Source organism: Schistocerca piceifrons, chromosome 1 (assembly GCF_021461385.2).
Source record: "Schistocerca piceifrons isolate TAMUIC-IGC-003096 chromosome 1, iqSchPice1.1, whole genome shotgun sequence".
Taxonomy (NCBI): domain Eukaryota; kingdom Metazoa; phylum Arthropoda; class Insecta; order Orthoptera; family Acrididae; genus Schistocerca; species Schistocerca piceifrons.
In genome coordinates, this window is record NC_060138.1 from 708,344,267 (window position 1) to 708,366,863 (window position 22,597).

Sequence of the window (22,597 nt, forward strand, 5' to 3'; positions counted from 1 at the left end):
CGAACAGACAAACTGGTATCATGCAAGCAGCCGTGATGTAATTGTTTTGATAATATGGCCCCTCCCCACTCTCACCAAACACACTACTTCCTTACTCGGTCGTTGAGGGGTGGACTGTGACGTATCGCTAAGGCTGTTTGCACCCGCGGAGTGCGCGGCTCGTGCGAGTATAAAGTCCAGCGTGGCGGCGGCCCGCACACAGTGGCAGTCGTAGTCGCAGAGGCACAGGGACAGCGGCGGACGAACGGCCATCCTGCAGCCCAGCACCACCGACACAGATGGCTCCGCCACGCAACGGGGAGGACCACTCGCCCAAGCGGCTCTTCCGACTCTTCAACAAGTACGTACCGCACCGGTCAGTGCCTCCCCGTCCCGACTTCTCATCCCTGCGTGAACTTAGTGACGTAAAATGAGAAGAAGAGTGTTTCGTACAAGGTTTAGAACATGAAGCTGTATTCAGAAAGAAGTGTGATGGGGTATCAGTGTGTGGCAAAACTTCACGTGGGCATTTTCAACATGTACTGATGCCCCAGTGTGAACTGCGGATACAATGCATCACCCACAATGCTAAAAAGTGGCAATTAAACAGTGTGTTAGTCATGGGACAACTAGAGGGCATGATCATAAATTATACTTTATTTGTTTCGCTCTTATACCCCACATCAGAACTCTCGGACACTGGGCATCCGTAGTAATCAATTTAGGAATCAATTTAGGAAGTCACATCTCTCTTAAAACAAATTTCTCGATGTTATTGTATTAGGGGCATAAAAATAACGCGTAGGAACCCTTGTTGGATAAAAAATAAATAAAATAAACGTTTTTCTAGTCACTAATAGATTAACGATCTATTCATGTACATGTGAAACAATAAATCCACGTTAAAACCGACCACGACGTACAGTATTTCAATACTTTTACCAGTAAATTTCTAAGGGTGAGCAAGATTACTATATCTTTGCCAAGCATCATTATTTCCACCACGTTACAGTGTCGAGTCTGCCATGTTTCGTATTGCTGATGCTAACACCACTTCCTTCCTGTTATTGGTTCGACCTCGAATTGATGTAAAGCGACACGGTTCATTTATTTGCTTACAAGTTCGGTCGCTCGCTTGGGGCAAACTAAATAATGGAGTTTTCGTAGGTCTTCAGAATGTCTTCAGTCTGCTTTGTGAGGAACTGCAAGTAGTTTTGTAGCTTTGACTCACCATAAATCGGAGTGTTTCGTCGTCTTGCCCTTGAATTGTTATGAAAAACATTTATTAATCTGAACGGCTCTGGCTAAATGAAAATCGTGTGTGCAACGAAAGCGTGTAAGATCCACAACAACAGAAACTGACATGCCTACATCTATACATTCATTAAAAGTTCTCGATTATGTTTTACTCACCGTCGTACTGCACTTGTTGCACATCCAACACACCTGCCTATTACGGAAAGCTGACGGATCTTTATAAGAAGCCGTGTTCAACATGTAGCAGCATGCACTTCTATTTCTTTCGTAGGAAGGAACGTTATTGGAAAGTGTATCACCAACATGTCCCTAATTTGATGCTATAATGTCAGATATCTGATAAGACCTACCCTTTTCCTCTGAGACTCAATAGTTTCGAGAATCGTGTACAGTATTAAATACTAATGTATGAATGTAACGGATAGAGCGGCCCGACACAATAGTCACTCTTAAAAATGTGGTCAAAAACGGCAAGAAACAACGATACTATTCTGCTGGTTTTTTTTTTTTTAATGATCCAACAGAGGCTGTAAAGAATACTTCAGTAAGCCCAGGTTTGATTCCTTCTCACACTAATGACCAGCTGAACAAGCAGTCTACCTCTGAACCGCCTTGCTCGACTAAACGCTGTGTGCTTTAAGAAAAAGAAAAGTGTATAATGAATGCACCTTAGTGTGCTCTTTTATCCTTTGTGAAGCTCTTTCTGCAGTTGCGACTCCACTACTCCATAAACCTTCACGACACTGTTTTAACGGCTTTCTTGTTACTTGAACAGCTCAATCAGGGCTCTCGTAGACTGCCATTCTCCCCAACTTTGTCTGCATAATACTTATTGTAAGGCGATGTTAGGCAAATGTGCTCGATTACACTACTAAAAACAGTCGTTACATTAGTGATTGAGACGAAAGGACACCTGCATCTATCATTCACATTTTACGTGGGCAGTTATACGGCTGATAACTCCGGGTATTGATGTGATTTTATATTTGCTGATCTGAAGGCTCGTAGTTTAACAGACAATGTGTCTTTTAAATTGTCAGAAGAATTAATGTATTGAACAAAAGATCGGTACCGCCTGAAATATTACCTTCGATATGAATAGGTGCTTCATCGTCAAATTTATGTCAACCAAAGCTATCATCGTACGATAGGCGCAATATTCTTAAATGGATAATTTTTTGCATATGTGTCGTAAATAGTCTTTTGAGCGTATAATCCACAGGTTTTGTTTATTAAATACTAAAATCTAGAATGATGCATCAAAACTCAGTGGGAAGGAAGTATAGATATGGGCTTTTCATACGGCTAGAAAGGAGAAATGACCAGCGTAAGTTCGGAAATGTATAATTACGCAGTTATCTCGACATATACACTACGGGGAGCACGCCGACGACGGATCAGCCACTACGTATTTCGTTCAAGAATGCTCGGCGACTGAGTTGGTAACAGGCAAACTGCAGAGCCTAAGCTCTAGGAACTTTTAAGGTCCTGCAACAATCCTCGGTCGGTACTAGTATGCCTTTTTCTGTTCTGGGTTACTCCGTACTCCTCCGACAACGGTTTGTTTGTAATTAGAAAAACACCAAGCTGCACCGTTGTTTGGAGTCTAACTTAAACAATAGGTTCCCTTATGTCTAGATGTCTAAGTCAGTTTAAAGTTCGGACGCAATCAATTGTCTTTCTGCTAAGCACCGTGCCTAGTAAAGCACTGCGGCGTTCAAAGCAACCTGAGGGTTGAGAACATCTTTATATTGTACTGCGTGTCCTGATATCTTTGAATACTTGCCACTGACAGTTAGTTATTTTACTTCATGAGTAATTATTGTTGCGCAGGTTCTACACCGTCGGCAAACAGGCACTTTATTGCACACTTCACAGTTGCAAGATAGACAGGAGCGGACAGACTATTTGACCAAAACTCTTTAATTTAATCCTGTTGGACACTCCCTTGCCGAGACAGATTTAGTTTTTTGTTTATTTGATATTATTGATGATTTACTAACTCTACATGTGTACGTTTTAGCAGCTTGTGAGACGATATGTATTACACCTGATTTATTTTCTTTTTTTGTGCGACAATGACTGGTGTCCCGTGTTCAATCAGGATGATGTCACATCGGACGATTAGTCCAGCATGTGACCTGAGCGTAACACATCGCTGGTGGTGTCGGAGAGCGCTCCGATAATCACACAGGATAGCTCTGTAATTGTCAAAATCCACAACAATGTTGTTGTGAATGTCATTTCTTCTTCTCTCTACATGAGAATATATCTTACGTTTTGCCGCTGAATTTTAATAAACCCATATCTTACAAGAAAAATAATGCACTATCAGTAGCATAATCTTCAGAAATTTTGTGAGTAGATTGCTTAACGTGGAGTTACACTTAGTGTTTCACTGTCTTTTCTTGATATTCCATTAAAATTTAAAAGATAAAGATTACCTCTGGGTAGATCATCCACTTTTATTACATTCTTAAATTTTAATCTACATCTTAACTGTTTATCAGAAAAAGCTTAATGGAACTACCGCCGTTCCAATCAGTTTCCGCCGGACGATGTATACGGATCTGAAGTGTCACAACGAGAGAAAGCTGTGCCACAGATCAGTATTCTCTGCATTCACAATTATTACCAAATATAAAACTAGTATGAACAGTGTAGTAGTTCAGTGTATGCTGTCATTCGCGCGAGTAACCACGAGTCATCAAGTCAAATGATCCTTGAGCTAAGCTAGAATGCAAGACCCGAGACGCGTCGCTGGCGTACATACTGCTACATTACTTGCATATATGACTCTGAGCTTTTAACATTCTAAGTTTTAAGAAAATTCAACTAGTAAATTCTTTGTCTTTTGGAGTTGGACGTGCTCTTTTTCATCACGTCTTGATTTTCTAGTGCTTCACTGTTACTTAGATTTTATTTTTTATTCCACGCACTGGAAAACATGTTGTCGTATATAAAATACCTAACCGAAATTTGTGAGAAAAATACTTTTTGTTCCGTTTAATTTGGCTGTTTTGCTAATGTAAAGATTGTTTTCGGACAGTAATTATTGAAGGTATTTCAAACATGAGTTCTCAGTAAAACATAATCACGAAAGTTTGAAATCTTACGTCATCGTTTGTTCTGGACTCAAGAAATTCTTGTTCCAAAAATTTGTAATTTGTTTTACCGTCGATTTCGACCAAGATTTGGCAATTTCTCTTTGAATGTAAGGTAAATACTACAGTCGGAGATCCTCTCTCAAATATTGTCCACTGATAATCTCATGGCCCCTCTTCAACCCGACTAGAGTCTGTCTGTGAATATCCGAGAATTGCATAGTACTTGGTCTACAAAATTTGGAAGAGAATGAAAATAAAAGTTTTCATTTCATTCTTAAAATGTATTTTGGCAATTAATACAACGTAATTTTTGCAAATCCATATTTTGCATGAAGGTTTCAATTTATAAGGGCCATCTTGCGTTGTCATACAGCGTCACGTTAACCTCACAACTCGCTGCGTACGTCGATCCAGAAGAAAGGCAAGGACCTTGACCGTTAAATAACTGTCTTATTTGAAACATCCTTCGGACTATGCCTTACGTCAGAGAAAAAGATGTATGCAGTTAACCGTGAGCTTAAGATTAGTTCTGCGAAATCATGTTGTATGCACAACTTGAGTATTCTACCGTGGAATTTGTAAAAGTATCTACCAATTTTCCGCTCAGTGATGTACACCTGAGTTCTTTTTATTCTTTTTTCCTCTGAGGTTTCTCACCAGAAGCTGCCTGATGTAGTACGTTTTCCGTTGGGCGCCTCCAGAGGGGCCTGTGCCCCTTTGCCCTTGACCGTAGATAATTTACTCAAGGTTCTCGTCCCTCGCTTCGAGCTATGGATACACGAACGACGCCTGGCAGGTAGGCAATCGGCGTAACACGACGCTTAAGCCAGCTGGATAATTGCGAAATCAATGCGCATCGTGGCAATTTTGTTATTTAGCCGCTAAGTTGTGAGTTAATGACACCATGCGTCCGGTGTAGGTTATTCTCTGGACTACTTCACGTAATCTGATTGTTATTACAAAGTAAAATGTACAGGGTAATAATAACTGTTCAGTCACTGGAAGTAATATGAGATTTTTCACCTACGAACGCCTACAAAAGACATATCAGCACTTTTGTTACCATTCATAGAAGCTGTAGCGGGATAATGATGTGCTTTCGGACGTTCTGATGTCATATACTGTGTTATTCAACGGTAACTTTTGATCATTTAAATTTAAGAGAAGTACAGTGAAATAAAGTACTTAATGAACCAATCAGCAGACGAAATACAATCTTTTTCAAACGATGTCAACCACTTTGTTTCAGAAGCGGACATCGTATCGTACTCTTTGAAATGTTTCCCACAGCTATATATGTAAGATGTCACTTCATCTACACTGATTCACACCAACTAGGAAAAATAGTAAAAATTGAAAAATGGCTCTGAGCACTATGCAACTTCTGAGGTCATCAGTCGCCTAGAACTTAGAACTAATTAAACCTAACTAACCTAAGGACATCATACACATCCATGCCATAGGCAGGATTCGAACCTGCGACCGTAGCGGTCGCTCGGTTCCAGACTGTAGCGCCTAGAACCGCACTGCCACTCCGGCCGGCGTAAAAATTGAAATTCAGAACGATATTTGAGTATGTTATGAGCACAGTAATGCTGCACAAAACCACAAAATGTAGAGCAGCATCTATCAACACGCTGGCGGCGTTCAGCCGTAGCAAGCAGCTGCAGGTTTGAGAACAAGGCCGCAGTTCGCACTTGTAGAGCGAGAGAAGACGACGGGTGCAAAGAAGGCAGTCCAGTAACACTGAGTCATTTACACACTTCGCTTCGAAAGAGGGCCATTGCCAGACTGGGAGCATCTCAAACTGAGATACACGTGGACAGCTTAGGTGTTCGGCCTTCCGTTGTTGATTTTAGTAACAATGTCTAACCGCTGGTCCGTCTTCCAGATGACTCAATTAAGTACGCCCAAAACTTGTCTTCTACTTGATGCGGTGATGAACTGTTCAAATGTGTGTGAAATCTTATGGGACCTAACTGCTAAGGTCATCTGTCCCTAAGCTTACACACTACTTAACCTAAATTACCCTAAGGACAAACACACACACCCATGCCCGAGGGAGGACTCGAACCTCCGCCGGGATCAGCCGCACAGGCGATGAACTATGCACGCTGTTAGCTAGGCGAAGGCACACAAATGGGACCCTATTTAAATTACGACCTGCTCTTGTTTCTGCCGCCGGCCGGTGTGGCCGAACAGTTGTAGGCGCTTCAGTCTGGAACCGCTACGGTCGCAGGTTCGAATCCTGCCTCGGGCATGGATGTGTGTGATGTCGTTAGGTAAGTTAGATTTAAGTAGTTCTAAGTTCCAGGGGACTGATGACCTCAGATGTTAAGACCCATAGTGCTCAGAGCCCTTTGTTTCTGCCATTGAAAGAGACTGGAGGCGGCTATGGTCACCAAAAACAGTCTCTGGTCATATACCCCCTGTTAACGACAGAGATCAGCGACGACCGCATTACTCTCAACAACGAAGTTCACGCAGTTGCATAAATTCTTTAATGGCTACATCTGCTTAGACTCATAAGTCCATTTCAAAACCCACAGATACGTCACCATTTGCGTCAGGCTCCTGCTAGAAGTATCTGTATAAACGGACTTTGTGCGGTTGAATTAAACGAGCTAATTCCGTTATTCCAACGAAATTTTCTTGAATGAAAATGTTGGTTCTTCTTCCTAATAACATTTAGTTGCAAACTCCTCCCTGTCAAGGTGACTGGGACACTGCCGGGTGGTCGTGGGGATGACATAAGCAGTGTTTCACCGTCCGGCTCTATGATCGAATAAGTGCGTTTTCAGAGTAGTTTTCACAATACCAAAGGGCTCATAGCGGTAGCAAGCTAACCTTATCTCACGGGCCGAAGCAAGGCTGACACACTCATCTAACAACCAACACACCAATACGGAAAGTTGGCAACTTAATTTGCTTGCACCAATATTTGTTTACATCACTATCTGCGGCGTAATGACGACGCAGGCAGAGTGAGCTCCTTCGCGGTGAATCTCGCCTGGAGCTCCTCGACTGCAGTCCTGGGTGTTTCCTTGCTGACCATGTAGAGGAAAGGCATGTTCCCATTTGTTGTTGGAAATAGGGCTGCGGTCTCATGGACATTTTGAAAGTATAATCTACTTAGATTATTTGTCAGCTTCATATGCCATAGCCTGGGCAAAGAAAACGTGACCATGTAGGTGATAGACATTATATTATCTAGAACATCGTCGGCCTTGTGTTTATTTCTATTCTTCGATATAACTACGTTGATAGTCTCAAGATTCTTCTTATAATTACTGTTTACCTTGGCTGTAAATATTTAGTGAACTGTCGATAATGTACCAAGAACGAAAACTAAATATACCATCTCTGTCTCGTTCTGCAAAGATAATAAATTTCACGATCTAAGGACACTCAGAGCTATAATAATTTGCTGACGAGGTGATTTTAGTATATAGTGATTATCTGAAGCTTTATTAACAGGAAGTCACTGCCATTATATATGCGACTGCTCTTTCCGTCTTACATTGGTTATGACGAGAGCCCTACAAACTTTTCACATTTTAAGTTGCTCAGCTACGTGCGACAAAGAGAGAGGCTGCGCTTTGTCAAAGCAATATCGCTCAGGCAGCAAGTGCGATCAGCAGTTAAATTATTAGCAAGCAATGATCCAAGCCCTATGATGAGTCCCCACTGGCACAGAAGAATAGTGAAGTGGTGAAGTGGCTCTCGATGATTCAGATGCTTGGCATATCGTGGACAGAAACAGCTTGAACATTGCACACTAAAGACGAAAGGTGAAACCAAGAAGAAGCCCACCTGTAATTTACCTCTATTCTTTATGGATTTACTTGGCTGTCCGCATTACGAGCGTAGGTCAATATCAACCATTATTACATACCTGCTTTCTTTAGAAAAAAAAGCTTAAATTTGGTGTGAGCTTCCAGTACCGAAACCTCTGTCGTCATGGTGAACGAATGCGGAGGAGCCCGCTTCCTGACGACACAGATGCCGTTGGAGTTGAGTCGGAAACTGGGAAAAATTCGTAGTTTTCTTGTTGAACAATCTAACCCGGTACTGCCCGGGAATGACTTGGAAAACTATGGAAAAGTCAAATCAGGTTTATGTCGGACAAGGGCTGTTACCATGAGACCGGTCTCTTACATCGGCTCTGTGTCACTTAACGCACGATCTTAATTTCATCCCACTTTTACATGAAACATCTTTACAGGTACCGTACCTGAGATTTCAAGGATATAAAGATATTATAAAGTGGGCCATTAAATGTTGTTAAAGAACAGTTATGTTATTGCTTCCTGCCACTTGTAGCTTATATTATCTCTCTGGCCTAACGGTTTATCTTTTCCACCAAACACCACTGGTCAGCGTAAAAGTGCGACGCTATAGTGGCGACAGTCGTTTTCGTGATTCTTTGCGTTTCTGTTTCTGACAAGTTATGTGGGATAACACATAGCTAGACCCTTGCATTTGTTACTAGTAGAAGAACCTATGGAACAAGTCAGATACAAATTAAACTGACTTAGTACGCTTCTTTTTAATGAGACACGCCAGTGAATCGTCTGCTTCTTTCCCAACGCATTCGTGAATTTTTGCTCCTCTTGCGTCATACAACATCACGCTGTCTGCACTCACAAGACGTCCGACGGTACCCTACTGAGTGAACTGAACAGCTGAAAGCAATACCATGACAATGCAGTACATGATGAAGGACATATTAGTATTACCATTCCTTGACTGCTATTCATCGGAAAGCATTGTTCCAAACGAAGAAAGCTAAGCTCCTACTTGCTTAGTGGTTATGGATCCCGGCCTACGTGTGAATATGCTTATCTTCTACGCGTAAAGTTTATAGTAAATTACTGTTATCAACAATCTGCCTAAGCCTGACCTAGTCATGTCATTAACGCGTATGAAGCCTAAGCCGATGTTTTATTTCTGGTCATGTAATTCTCTCGCTTGACATCTTCTACTATACCAAGGATACATAAACTTTCAATGTTACATGCCACATCAAATTCCTAAGTGACAAGATAAATTCCTCAAACCTGCATACCAGGCTACGCAAAAGTTGCGACGACCGCGATACAGAATTAGCGCGCCTGCCAACACCGCTTCAATCTGGAGTAGTTCTGCCATCGGCCGGTAGATGGGGGACATGCCTTGAGCGCCACGAGTGTGTTTCAGAACTCGAAGGGCGGTGTTGTCTAATAAGAAATAGATCATTCTGGAATACGACACGTCGTCGCATACGAAAATCCGACAGTTTTCATTATTATCCTGTTCAGGCCGAGTAATTCTTCAACGCACTGTTTTACGTGTGTAGCGACGTCACCCTTGCTTTCATCTATGCAAAGATATGGCAGGTGCTATTCATAATGTAACATCCAGAGATGAGAGCAACGTTCGACTCTCGATCGAAGGAATAGCTGCGTATTGCTGGCTTCAAATATCAGATACCACTACGTCCACGTGTGATATTAAAAGAACTTTTAGGGGCATGAAAGATCTTTTGTCGCATGTATTTGGACAAAGAAAAACAACAGTTTCACTTAAAGGATTCTTGGCTGATAGCAGAAAAGTATTGACTAATACTTTTAGTTTTCACACCTTTCTAAACCGATTTGTTAACACATAGAATGTCGAGTACACTGTTTTCCTACGACTGGATGAACAAACTATTGCCGTGAAACGTTTTCATTTCGTTAGTTTTGTCAGTATTCTGTAAAAGTTCGGTGCGGCAGTACGATGGAAGTAAAAAGCCTAATTACACAGTTGTATTCGAGTGTACAACTTCTTTCTCTACATTTTATCACGTAGCCCGACTGTCTTCCAGTAAGCTCGGTTTGACTAGCATCAAAATAATTTTGTAAGGACATGTACGGATTACACTCAAGTGTCACATGGAAGCCTGACACATTCGGTTGTGTCTGTCCCATACCTGTAAACTAAAAACTGCTTTTCGTTTAGTCTGTGCATATTGTTATAGTGTCTTATTTCACTTTCGGAAACTGACAAACATTGTACGAAATTAGTTTCAAAGAACCGCGCGTGTTTGCTAGATAACAGCTTCTCTTATGATGAACAGATATGCTGAGTCGAAATCTTAGCTCAAAAAAAGCTTTTTGTCGCAAAAGCTTGTCCCGTGAAGCTCTGATACACAACTTTATCCAAGACAACTGTGCTTCCGTTCATCAGCATAAAGGCAGACAGCAAACATGTGCCGGTATGCAAATTTATGTCTTATTTTACAAGAGTGGATATTAAGATTCGTAGGGAATTTTACTTGAGATTACTTTAATTCTGCACGCAGGATTGTGCGAAGAAAGTGAATATGAGTGTTGTCTTGGATACGACTGATGAACGCAATCTAAAAAAAATTAAAAATTAAAAAAAATAGTTTGTCCAGGATCTGCCGGCCGCGGTGGCCGAGCGGTTCTAGGCGCTTCAGTCCGGAACCGCGCGACTGCTACGGTCGCAGGTCCGAATTCTGCCTCGGGCATGGATATGTGTGATGTCCTTAGGTTAGTTAGGTTTAAGTAGTTCTAAGTTCTAGGGGATTGATGACCTCAGATGTTAAGTCCCATAGTCCTCAGAGCCATTTGAATCATTTTGTCCAGGATCTGCTGTAACGAAGATCATCGTACTTTGGCGGTTTTAGTATCAGTTACCTGCGATTTTACGTGCTCTGACGCCTTTACTCTGATTATCGCTGTTAGTGCAAGTGTTAATCAAGTTCTGACCAGACGTAAGACCCATCAAAAGCCTTAACGCGAACTACGATCAATTTTGTATTAGTTGATCGAATGCTCTCAGTCCCATGTTTCGCTGATAATCGCTACTGTCCACAATGGCTGCGGTGTATAGATTACAAAAAGCAATCTCTGTTTTCTAATCAGTTAATTATTTGCATTACAATCACAAAGGATCTGTATTTTAAGAACTCACAATAAAATTACTCTTTCTGAGCAATTTTCTGATATTCCGTATCTTCAACACTAACGATACCATAAAAATACACTCTACATCGATTGCAGATCTTCAAAGAATCTGTAATACAATATTGGTTAGTAGTAGGGAGATACATATTACATTCACAACAAGCGTCAGTTAGGTTGAATGATAGACATTTACAAACAGTGAGTAATTTAAATTAATGCATTTTGTTTAACGGTAAAAATAAGAGCGAGAGAAAAACAAATTTAAATGATTCTACATCTACATCCATACTCCGCAAGCCACCTTGACGGTGTGTGGCGGAGGGTACGTTGAGTACCTCTATCAGTTCTCCCTTTTATTCCAGTCTCGTATTGTTCGTGGAAAGAAGGATTGTCGGTATGCCTCTGTGTGGGCTCTAATCTCTCTGATTTTATCCTCATGGTCTCTTCGCGAGATATACGTAGGAGGGAGCAATATACTGCTTTACTCCTCGGTGAAGGTATGTTCTCGAAACTTCAACAAAAGCCCGTACCGAGCTACTGAGCGTCTCTCCTGCAGAGTCTTCCACTGGAGTTTATCTATCATCTCCGTAACGCTTTCGCGATTACTAAATGATCCTGTAACGAAGCGCGCTGCTCTCCGTTGGATCTTCTCTCTCTCTTCTATCAACCCTATCTTGTACGGATCCCACACTGCTGAGCAGTATTCAAGCAGTGGGCGAACAAGTGAACTGTAACCTACTTCCTTTGTTTTCGGATTTCATTTCGTTAGGATTCTTCCAATGAATCTCAGTCTGGCATCTGCTTTACCGACGATCATCTTTATACGATCATTCCATTTTAAATCACTCCTAATGCCTACTCCCAGATAATTTATGGAATTAACTGCTTCCAGTTGCTGACCTAAATAAACTTGGCACACAGCGCATTGGAGTAATCAGGTTCGCTGCGTTTCCATGTCCTCGGTTTGCTTATTGTTTTCATGGTGAAGGTGCTAAAGAAAACGTTGTACATAGTATACCAAATACATTTTTCCCCTTTAAATGCCTCCTATAGTTCTTCGGCATTTAACCTAATGATGAGACCACACCTGTTCCTTGGTGGATAACTCAGGTAGTTACTGACATGTTCATTCAGAGGCTCATTCACGGGTAAATACCGAATCCTTTAGTGATGTGGCGTATTTCATAACGTGGCCCACACAGCTTTGTGAGACAAGCTGAGAATTTCTCGAATAAGAAAGCTGCGCAGACACATTCAGCCCATTGCAGTGGCTTGATGACTTACACATGGCGATGTCTCTGCTAACAGAAGATCTGTGTCCGGTGAATGCTTCTGTTTTGTTTGAAAGTACTACCCAAAACTAGCACGCTGTTGTTTTGATTCGAGACGAGCGGGATCGTGGCGTCGCTGGCAGATATTGCAGGGTGGCTGCGGGCCAAGTGAGCCGTGGGGACGGCTCTCTGAGGACGGCGACCCGCCGTCGGCGGTTGAGCAAGCCGGCCTCACTGTGACTCAGGCCGCGGGGGCGAGCGCTGCTCACATCATCCACTCACCACTGGCGAGGGCGTAACCACCGGCAACAAAATGCATGTTATACGAATGCGTGGTGTCCGTTCTTCAGTGCAGACGCACATTTACGGAATCTAAAATTAGCGGCTGTGACGACGTGGTCGGAGACTGAGGATACACGGCGCTAAGTGGGAATGTGGGTCAGCCGGAGAGCGTGCCGAGGTAGTCTGCGCATTTGCGATAAACACTGTGTCCACCTGGCGCAGTGGTTAGCGCCACTGGCTAGTAAGCACGCGATCCCAGGTTCGAGTCCTGGTCTGGCACACTTATTCACTCGTCGCCGCTGATTTCACACAAACTCTCGACGCAGCTGATATCATTAATTCCTTCTATCTCTTCTCCTTTCTCCCTTCCCCTTCTCCCTTCAATTCAAATAAAATGCGTAGTGCAGACTCGCATTGAAGCCATTCGTTAGAACTGGCGCTTCTTTGGCTGCTAAGGTTCAAATGGCTCTGAGCACTATGGGACTTAACATCTGTTGTCATCAGTCCCCTAGAACTTAGAACTACTTAAACCTAACTAACCTAAGGACATCACACAACACCCAGTCATCACGAGGCAGAGAAAATCCCTGACCCCACCGGGAATCGAACTCAGGATCCCGGGCGTGGGGCTGCTAAGGGATCTACATCTACATCTACATGGTTACTCTGCAATTCAGACTTAAGTGCCTGGCAGAGGGTTCATCGAACCATTTTCATACTACTTCTCTACCATTCCACTCTCGAATGGCGGGTGGGAAAAAGGAACACCTAAATCTTTCCGTTCGAGCTCTGATTTCTCTTATTTTATTATGATCATCATTTCTCCCTACGTAGGTGCGTGTCAACAAAATATTTACTTATTCGGAAGAGAAAGTTGGTGATTGAAATTTCGTAAATAGATCTCGTCGCAAAGAAAATAGCCTTTGCTTCAATGATTGCCACCCCAACTCGTGTATCATATCAGTGACACTCTGACCCTTATTGCACGATAACACGAAACGAGCTGCCCTTCATTGCACTTTTTCGATGTCCTCTGTCAATCCTACCTGGTAAGGATCCCACACCGCCCAGCAATATTCCAGCAGAGGACGGACAAGTGTAATATAGGCTGTCTCGTTAGTGGGTTTGTCGCATTTTCTAAGTGTTCTTGCCAACAAAGCGCAGTCTTTGTTTCGCCTTCCCCACATTATTATCTATGTGGTCTTTCCAATTTAAGCTGCTCGTAATAGTAATTCCTAGGTATTTAGTCGAATTGACAGCCCTTAGATTTGTGCGATTTCTCGTATACCCAAAGTTCGTCGGATTTCTTTTAGTACCCATGTGGATGACCTCGCACTTTTCTTTGTTTAGTGCTAATTGCCACTTTTCGCACCGCCGGCCGGAGTGGCTGAGCAGTTCTAGGCGCTTCAGTCTGGAACCGCGCGACCGCTACTGTCGCAGGTTCGAATCCTGCCTCGGGCATGGATGTGTGTGATGTCCTTAGGTTAGTTAGGTTTAAGTAGTTCTGAGTTCTAGGGGACTGATGACATCAGCTGTTAAGTCCCATAGTGCTCAGAGCCATTTGAACCATTTGAACCACTTTTCGCACCATACAGAAATTCTCTCTAGATCATTTTGTAATTGTAATTGATCGTCTGATGATTTTACTAGGCGGTAAGTTACAACGTCATCTGCAAACAATCTAAGGGGGCTGCTCAGATTATCACCTAGATCATTTATAGAAATCAGGAACAGCAGAGGGTCTACGTCACTACCTAGCGGAACGCCAGATATCACTTCTGTTCTAATCGATGATTTACCGTCTATCATTACGAACAGTGACCTCTCTGAGAGGAAATCACGAACCCAGTCACACAACTGTGACGATACTCCTTGTGCACGCAATTTGACTAACCGTCGCTTGTGAGGAACGGTATCAAAAACCTTATGGAAATCTAGGAATATGGAATCGATCTGAGATACCTTGTCGACAGCACCCATTACTTCATGGGAATAAAGAGCTAGGTGTGTTGCACAAGAATGACAGTTTCTGAATCCGTGTTTGTTATGTATCAATAAGTCATTTTCTTCAAGGTGAGTCATAGGAGACGAGGTACTGGCAGAAGTACAGCTGTGAGGACGGGGCGTGAGTCGTGCTTGGGTAGCTCAGTTGGTAGAGCAATTCCCCGCGAAAGGCAAAGGTCTCTAGTTCGAGTCTCGGCCCGGCACACAGTTTTAATCTGCCAGGAAGTTTCGTGATTCATAATGTTCGAGTACAAAATCCTAGTGCAAATTGAGGTCAGCGATATGGGTCTGTAATTCACTGGGTTACTCCTATTGCCTTTCTTGAATATTGGTGTGACCTGTGCTACTTTCCAGTCTTTAGGAACAGACCTTTCGTCAAGTGAGCGGTTGTATATGATTGCTAAGAAAGGCGCTATTGTGTCTGCGTACTCTGAAAGGAACCTGATTGGTATACCATCTGGACCGGAAGACTTGCCTTTCTTAAGTGATTTGAGTTGTTTCGCAACACCTAAGATATCTACTTTTATGTAACTCATGGTAACAGCTGTTCTGGTTTCGAATTTTGGAACATGTACTTTGTCTTCTTTCGCGAAAGAATTACGGAGAACTGTATTTAGTAACTCCGCTTTAGTGGCACCATCATCGGTAACATTTCCATCGCTGTCGCGCAGTGACGGTATTGACTGTTTTTTGCCACTGGTGTACTTTACATACGACCAGAATCTTTTTGGGTATTCTACCATATTTTGAGACAATATTTTATTGTGAAAACTATTAAAAGCATCTCGCATTGACGTCCGCAGCAACTTGTCAAAGACTGATTTGAATTACTTAATTCAAAGAAGACGGATTTTTTTTTAGGCTGGAACTGATCATACACGCAGGAAAAACAGCCTCTTACTCTCTGCGCTCGCGATTAGTCTTCTTTTGCACGATTGCGTATCCAGGACTTTACCTTTCACTGCAGAATTAACCAAAAAACCAAAATCTCTTCACCTGCAGCGATGCCCTCGATTATTATCGAATGATTATTGTTACGTAGTGGATCATTTCCACACAAAGCTCTGCCTGCAATGGTTTCCATATTTTTTGCTTGTGGCAATCACTACAAACTAACTGTCTCATACGAAAATAACTGAATAGATTACAAACGTAAGTCCCAAGAGAATGCCCAGGAGCTCTCTAACACTGCAAATCACTTGTATGTTACTAACCACTATAATCTGTAAACTGGATTGGTTTTCGTCTATATCTTCTGTTAAGGGATATCCACAGCACTTTTCTTATTAACCATTGTCTTTTTGTTTTGGAATTTCATTAGTAATCTGTAACCTGTTGTGTGCGTTCTAAAAAACTTTAAGAAAAAATCTGCCATAATTCATACTAATATTATAAATATCAAAGTAATCCTATCCGTTATGCGTTCACGACTGAACCGAAGATCATAGTCTACTTTAGAAAGATAACAATGTCGGCTCCTAAGAGGGTGATGTAGCTAATGGAACTTTTTTTACATCAGTTAGCATAACCCATGTCAAAAATTATTAAATCTGATGCATGATGTACAGCAACTTCAATAACAGGAGGCATAGATGCGCACTTCTGCCCACATCCGTCTGTACGCACCGCTCCGCGGCGATGTTGCACGCACTGTAGCTTATTTACTGGCCATCACTTATCATTAACAAAAACTACTGATAAGCAAACACAGCCTCGGGCACCAGATACCCTTTTTTTCTTATTTGGGTAGCTTCCTACTTAGTGGAGAAACGATCCTGCTGAAACAGCAGAAACAACTTTTGTTAGTACACACTGGCGCCGTCGCAGTCTCAATATAAAATCACTGTCGAGAAGACTGAAGCGCAATCTATTAGCTGTAGTTTCATATTGCCAGATGTTTTGGGTTGTATGAAGAAGGGCTACTTTGTTCAACTTCTACAAAAACACCAAGAAATATTTCACAAGATTCGCTAAGTTCCGGCAACGGTGTCATGAGAGTAACGCAAGTGAATGATGATATAAGCGATGCTTGCATACCAGTGGACAGTCATCCGTCACTGATAGTACTGTATGAATTAAGTAACACAAGCAAGTTACGAATTACCCTGAATGAAATCCAAGCCGCTCTCTCTAGCCCACCATAATGGCACCAACGTCCAACAGAATCTATCCACAATTACTACTTAAGGCGCACAGTGCTTTGCGGAGATGAAACTTGTACAGTAGGGAAAGTAATGAAGAATTATTAATGTGGCACCATAAACGTCTGTTAGGAATTTGATGAAGGGTTAAGGCATCAAGTTAAGTGTTGCCAGCAAGAAGAAACAAGAAAGATTAAGCAAGAAACAGAGACGAGGGAGTTGTTAATAGAAAACCATTAACAGATGAAGGGACATGTGACACTTATTTGGTGACGGCTGATAACACATTATGGAAGGCACTGGATAGAACACAGATACAGGGATGAAACTATTGGTGAATGTAGCAAATACCGTAAGCAAACATAAGAATGGTTCTAAGGATTGAAGAATATTACGCAAAAAAATTACACATTGCAACAAACACTATATCATTTCACACCTATAGTTACTGAGTTCTTGGAAAAGTGAAAATGTATTCTAACTATACCCTATCAGAGAAAACTTTCAGCTTTAATGCTGGTACAAACTCACACAGTCAGTCGGAACAACTTTAGACTAGTCTTAAAAAACAAAAAATGTTTCTTATATCTAACACTGTGGGTAAATTTACATCGTCCCTGAAGGAAATCAGATGTTCATATGAAGTAAAAATAAATAGTGTTAATTTAGAACTGTACATTTACTTTGAAATATCAAGATATTTGGGTCGACCTGGCATTGTTCATCTTAAATCATTGTCAGTAGATGCTCGTTTCACAGCCAACGCAATTAAAGGACAATCGCAAGTCTAAGAGTTTGTAAGAAGCTGGAAAGACAACTAGAATTCACAGAGGAAATAAAACTGTTACTTTTAGTGCAAAATAATGCAAGCAGATGGAGCAGCAGCCATTTGAAACAAAACTGCTAAGTGGCACAAAGACACTCTGACTTGTAGAAAGTGACCCTGATTGACTGAGAGTCACTGAAGAGTTACTGATTTCTCATACAGTACTGAAATGATTTTTATCAGTTAAATAGAGTGTAATGTATTTCATAATTGTTTGCAAAACGTTATGCTAAACGTTCAGATGGTCAAAATCAAAATACGACTTACATCAAGTGGAAACACATATAGCAACTAAACGATTATTACACATTCACAAAGTTAAGGAAAGGAAGAAGGAAATTTAGTGTAATATAGCTTAACTCCTGTTTCTAACTCGTTTTTTCTTGAAGTAATGTGTGTTTTATCAACGTAGTTAATACTACATCCTCATAATCACGATTCGATACGTGCTCTAGAATTCTGTTATCACTTAAATTTTTAAAGTTCATTCTTGCTTTAATCTTATTTGTGAACATTTTGGTTGCTATATATACATTATTATTTACGAAAAATTCTTTGCTATGATACCTACAAGTCATTACAACCAGTAGATGACATGAAAATATTTAGAACTGACAAGTAATATTGTGCTCTTGTGGTAAATAGTACCCTCTGGAAGACTGTTATCTGTAAAGCGGTATAGGAAAGTGCTGATTCTGGTATGTCATCTGCAAAGGATATGTGTTGTCCTTGAGATCAACGCGTCTCGTTGATATGACCATGTTACAAAGTAACGACGAAAGGAATTGTTGGATTAACATTTGTTACAGCCTCTGTTCGTTTGCTCATACCACAGTCATACAATACGTACGTAATGGTACTGTAGTGATTCCTGCATGTAGACGTGAAATAAAAAGAATAGGACGATTTGTTAATCGTACAGTGGATTTGTAACATACGTACGTGGTAGAGAAGGCATCTCATTCAAATGGCAGGAAAACACCACGGAATTTATTCAGATAACTTACAGGAATTCAGCTGGGTGATGTCTTCTGCAACCATCAACTATATAATTTAATGCCGGCTGTGGCCGAAACGTAGCAGCACCGCTCTGTATGAAACGGGTTCTACTAACATGGTATTCTGCCGTCTGTTGAACCACGGAATACATGTACGTGTACTTCTGATGTCAATACGAAGACGGTACCGGCTGCAATAGGCGTTTCAGGACAATACCGTGATAATGAATAGACTTTTAACGTTAGTCTCGCTTCAGTATGAGCTACCGTTGGCCGAATACGTATGGGAGACTGTAGAGCTAAATCCTATTTTGTATGAGGCGTTATAGTGCAGCACAACAAGAGAATCCTAGGCTTGATTGTCTGGCCCAGCAAAAGGTACCACGACGAACATGGCTGCTTCACATTGCGTCTTCAGTCAACAGCGTTTACGATGCCAGACAAGTTATGGAATCTGAAATTTTACTCTTCGGTAGAGATGCTCTCTACCAAAACTACGGTTCGATGTTTTGGTACACTACATAAATAACGTAATAAATTATTGCATTTGGTACACTACATAAATAACACAATAAATTATAGGATTAGCGGTAGTATCGGTAGAATTGATAGGGAAAGAAACGTAAATGAATGGGTAAGAGAGAAAATCGGTGCCGACGTCTTTGTCTGTTTGTTTGTTTGCTTTGCACATAATTAGAACCGCACATCATTCAGTGTTAGTCCAGCGTATATTTTTTTACGGAATATAAATTGAATTTTCTAAGCAATGAAACTTAGTTGATCGCGTAACTTTTGCGCTTTTGTATAACCAAAGCAATTACTTTTGAAGCAAGTACAATTTACATGCACAAACATAAAAAATTAATATAATTATTGTTATTTTGTTGTCACTAGAACTTTCTACACAATGATCAAAGGCAAGAGTTTCCTGTTGCTATTGGTAAATACGAAAGTTGTTTGTGAATAACAGAAACATGTTTTATAAAAGTTCAGCGTGGTATTGAAGCGATGTTTGATACATTTTTATTTTGAGTTTTTTTTATTTTACTTTCTTCTTTAGGAAGTTGTATTTTCTAGCAATATATGATAAAAATCTATAGTGCTTTCCTTATTTTTACTACAAAACTCCTCTATTTCACATTAAAATTCAACAATGGTCGAATAAAACCTGAATTAAACATTGACAATTTCAATTTCTCAAGTGACAGACAGGAGGACACCTATGTAGAACAAAAATGTTGCGTGGGCTACCCGGCCCTCACTCACTTTCTAGACGATTCACATCTTCCTGCTTTTAGAGGAATCTATTGAGACACTGATCGCATACGTAAAGAAAGCGATCGTTATGAGGTTGTACTCGGTAGGTATGCAACGCACCTAACGTACAGGTAATGCGGGCACGATCTTAACTAACCAAAGTTACTCGGAAACTTCCGCAGTCTTCCTTACTTCTGGTTGTCTACGGTATCCTACGGTAGTTTTACGACACTACTCTTCGATTAATGCACTGTGAGAGATTTATACCAACATTACCCTCACCTTTCATACGATTCATTTCCAAGACTTCTGACCATGGTGTCGCTCTTCCTAAATACAGCCAATCAGATGACATATTATCCATTGAACAGATATGGTACTTCTTTGGCTAGCATCTCCTTCGCAGACACTAGCCCAGCAGATAGAACACTAAGTTTTTTTTCTGAAACGAAGATTTATGAGGTGTAATTCCTCGGGAACAAATTCCTATTCTGTGCAGCAAACTCTGATTTTTTCATATGTAAAATTATTTTACTGTTCTGCATGTTTACTGCCTCTTTTAGTCAGTATAGCTTATACTTAAGTTGATTTTTATTCATTTCTAACTACTCCTTCGTGATGTACCTTTGATAAACGGTAGTTACTCGTTGAGGCGATGAATTTAACTTTGGATCAGCTTGTGTAGTGGACAGTAGCTGATGCTGAGTCAGGCCTGGCGGACAGTGTTGAGCCCTCAAGGCTGCAGGAGCAGAAACGAAAAGCAAGAACGGAAGCGCCAGGCGGCCGGCCGCTCAACGCAGCGTGACCCCAAGGCTGGCCGGGATCCGGGAGCGCAGCCCAGCACACAGGGCGCTCTGTCCCCCAGGCCGCTCCAGAAACCTTCCAGAAGAGCGTGCCGCATTCGGGTCTCTCTTACAAATCAACGTAGATTCAGAGAGGAGGTGGCCAGATACAGTCTTATATTCGACTGCTTTGGTGCATGCATGTAAGTGAGTGCTGAATTTGCTCCGCTGACTTCTTATCTCCTGTAGCCATTATCATACGTAAAACGTGGCTTATAGTTAAACATTGTGAAAGTGGCTACCATTCATTGAAAATATTACGTGACTACTGGTTTCTTTAAATAAAGAACCTTCATCGAGTCGTAAATGATCATCGAAGAAGTCGACGTAATTGATTTTTTTTCTTGTAACGCAACTCAAAAAAATTAAACAAGTTGTTTAAGAAAATCGCCATCAGCGTAATAAAACTCGAAACATACAGTTTGTACAATACCATATATCCAATGTTCACGGATATTCCATTCCTCCGCTAACATGCATTCTGGCCACAGTATCGAGTTCCCTAAGCTTAGAAAACAAAAAGAAAATAATTATTAATGCTGACACCTGGTTCATATTACGAGTTCCATTACTATTCGATTATGCTGCTGGCGATAAACCGCTGAAAACAGTAACAACCGTAAAATACGTAGGAGTAAACGTCCGAAGTAGTTTGAAGTGAAAAGACCACATGAATCTAGTTGTAGTAAAAGAGGGAGTCTCGAATCGTCTTACGGAGATGTTATTCATCCACGAAAAACGTGGTTTATATGACGCACGCGGCCGATAGTTTCGAAAACTGGTGCGCAGTTTGCCTTCACCAGCCACGATTGAGAGAAGAGTTTGAGGAGATCCAACGTCGACACGTTTCGTCTTGGGTTCGCTAGTTAATTACGTGAGAGTTACGGAGATGCTCATCAAGCTCTAGGAGGATATGCTACGAGAGGAGCGTCGCGTTACGGAGGCGTTTACTTAAAAACTCGAAGAGCGTACGTTGCGAGAAGGGTCAAGCAACGTATTATTTTCTCCGGCACTCACTTATCGCGAAATTACGGCAATGGGAAAATCAGAGAAGTTAGAATTCATACGTAGCCTTACCGTTAGCCGTTCTTCTCACGAACCATTCACGGAAGGAACAGGAAAGGAACGAAATGTGACCTCCACTGTGGTGGACAAAGAGACAGACTGGGAACAGAATTTTATTCGTGGTTTAAAATCTTTAATTTTTAATTTTTTAACTTTTGTTCATTGTACGCCGTAGAAAACTTTCTCTGCAGAACTGTGGTGGGCGTGGGCCGGCAGAGCACCGGGTATGACTAGATGTCTCCACCCACCCGTACTCGGATCACATGGTACATTCTCATAGTAGATGCTGCTGACGGGATATCACCTTCGAAGAGCATCACTTAGATAGGCACGCTCGTCTAAAGTACCTCCACCCCCCCCCCCCACCCCCTCCCCTACTAGACTATCAGGCAGACTATCAGGGGGAGGAGAATGGTCACGTGGGGACGCAGAGAAGACTGGTGGGCGGGCTGCGTTCCGACCACTCTCTCTCTTCTTAGACAGCCCTCGCCCGATCTAGTCGTACCGCTTCGCTTCTCTACAGGGCAGCATGCCCAATGCCTGTTTGTCGGCAGCCCCCAGGCGCCCTAAATTCTTTTGTACCCTTAGCGATAGAATTATGGCAATAAGGCCAAG

At 41.7% G+C, this 22,597-nt stretch overlaps 1 protein-coding gene across 1 annotated transcript in view; it reads left to right on the forward strand.

Moving 5' to 3' along the window:
- Positions 1-228: 228 nt before the first annotated feature.
- The window catches only part of LOC124710756 (protein unc-13 homolog 4B), a 178,828-nt gene continuing 156,459 nt past the window's right edge, over positions 229-22,597 (forward strand). Inside the window, exon 1 of the mRNA XM_047240952.1 lies at positions 229-340. Within this exon, the coding sequence (XP_047096908.1) occupies positions 279-340 (62 nt within the window). The 5' untranslated portion in view covers positions 229-278. The remainder of the gene's footprint in view (positions 341-22,597) is intronic.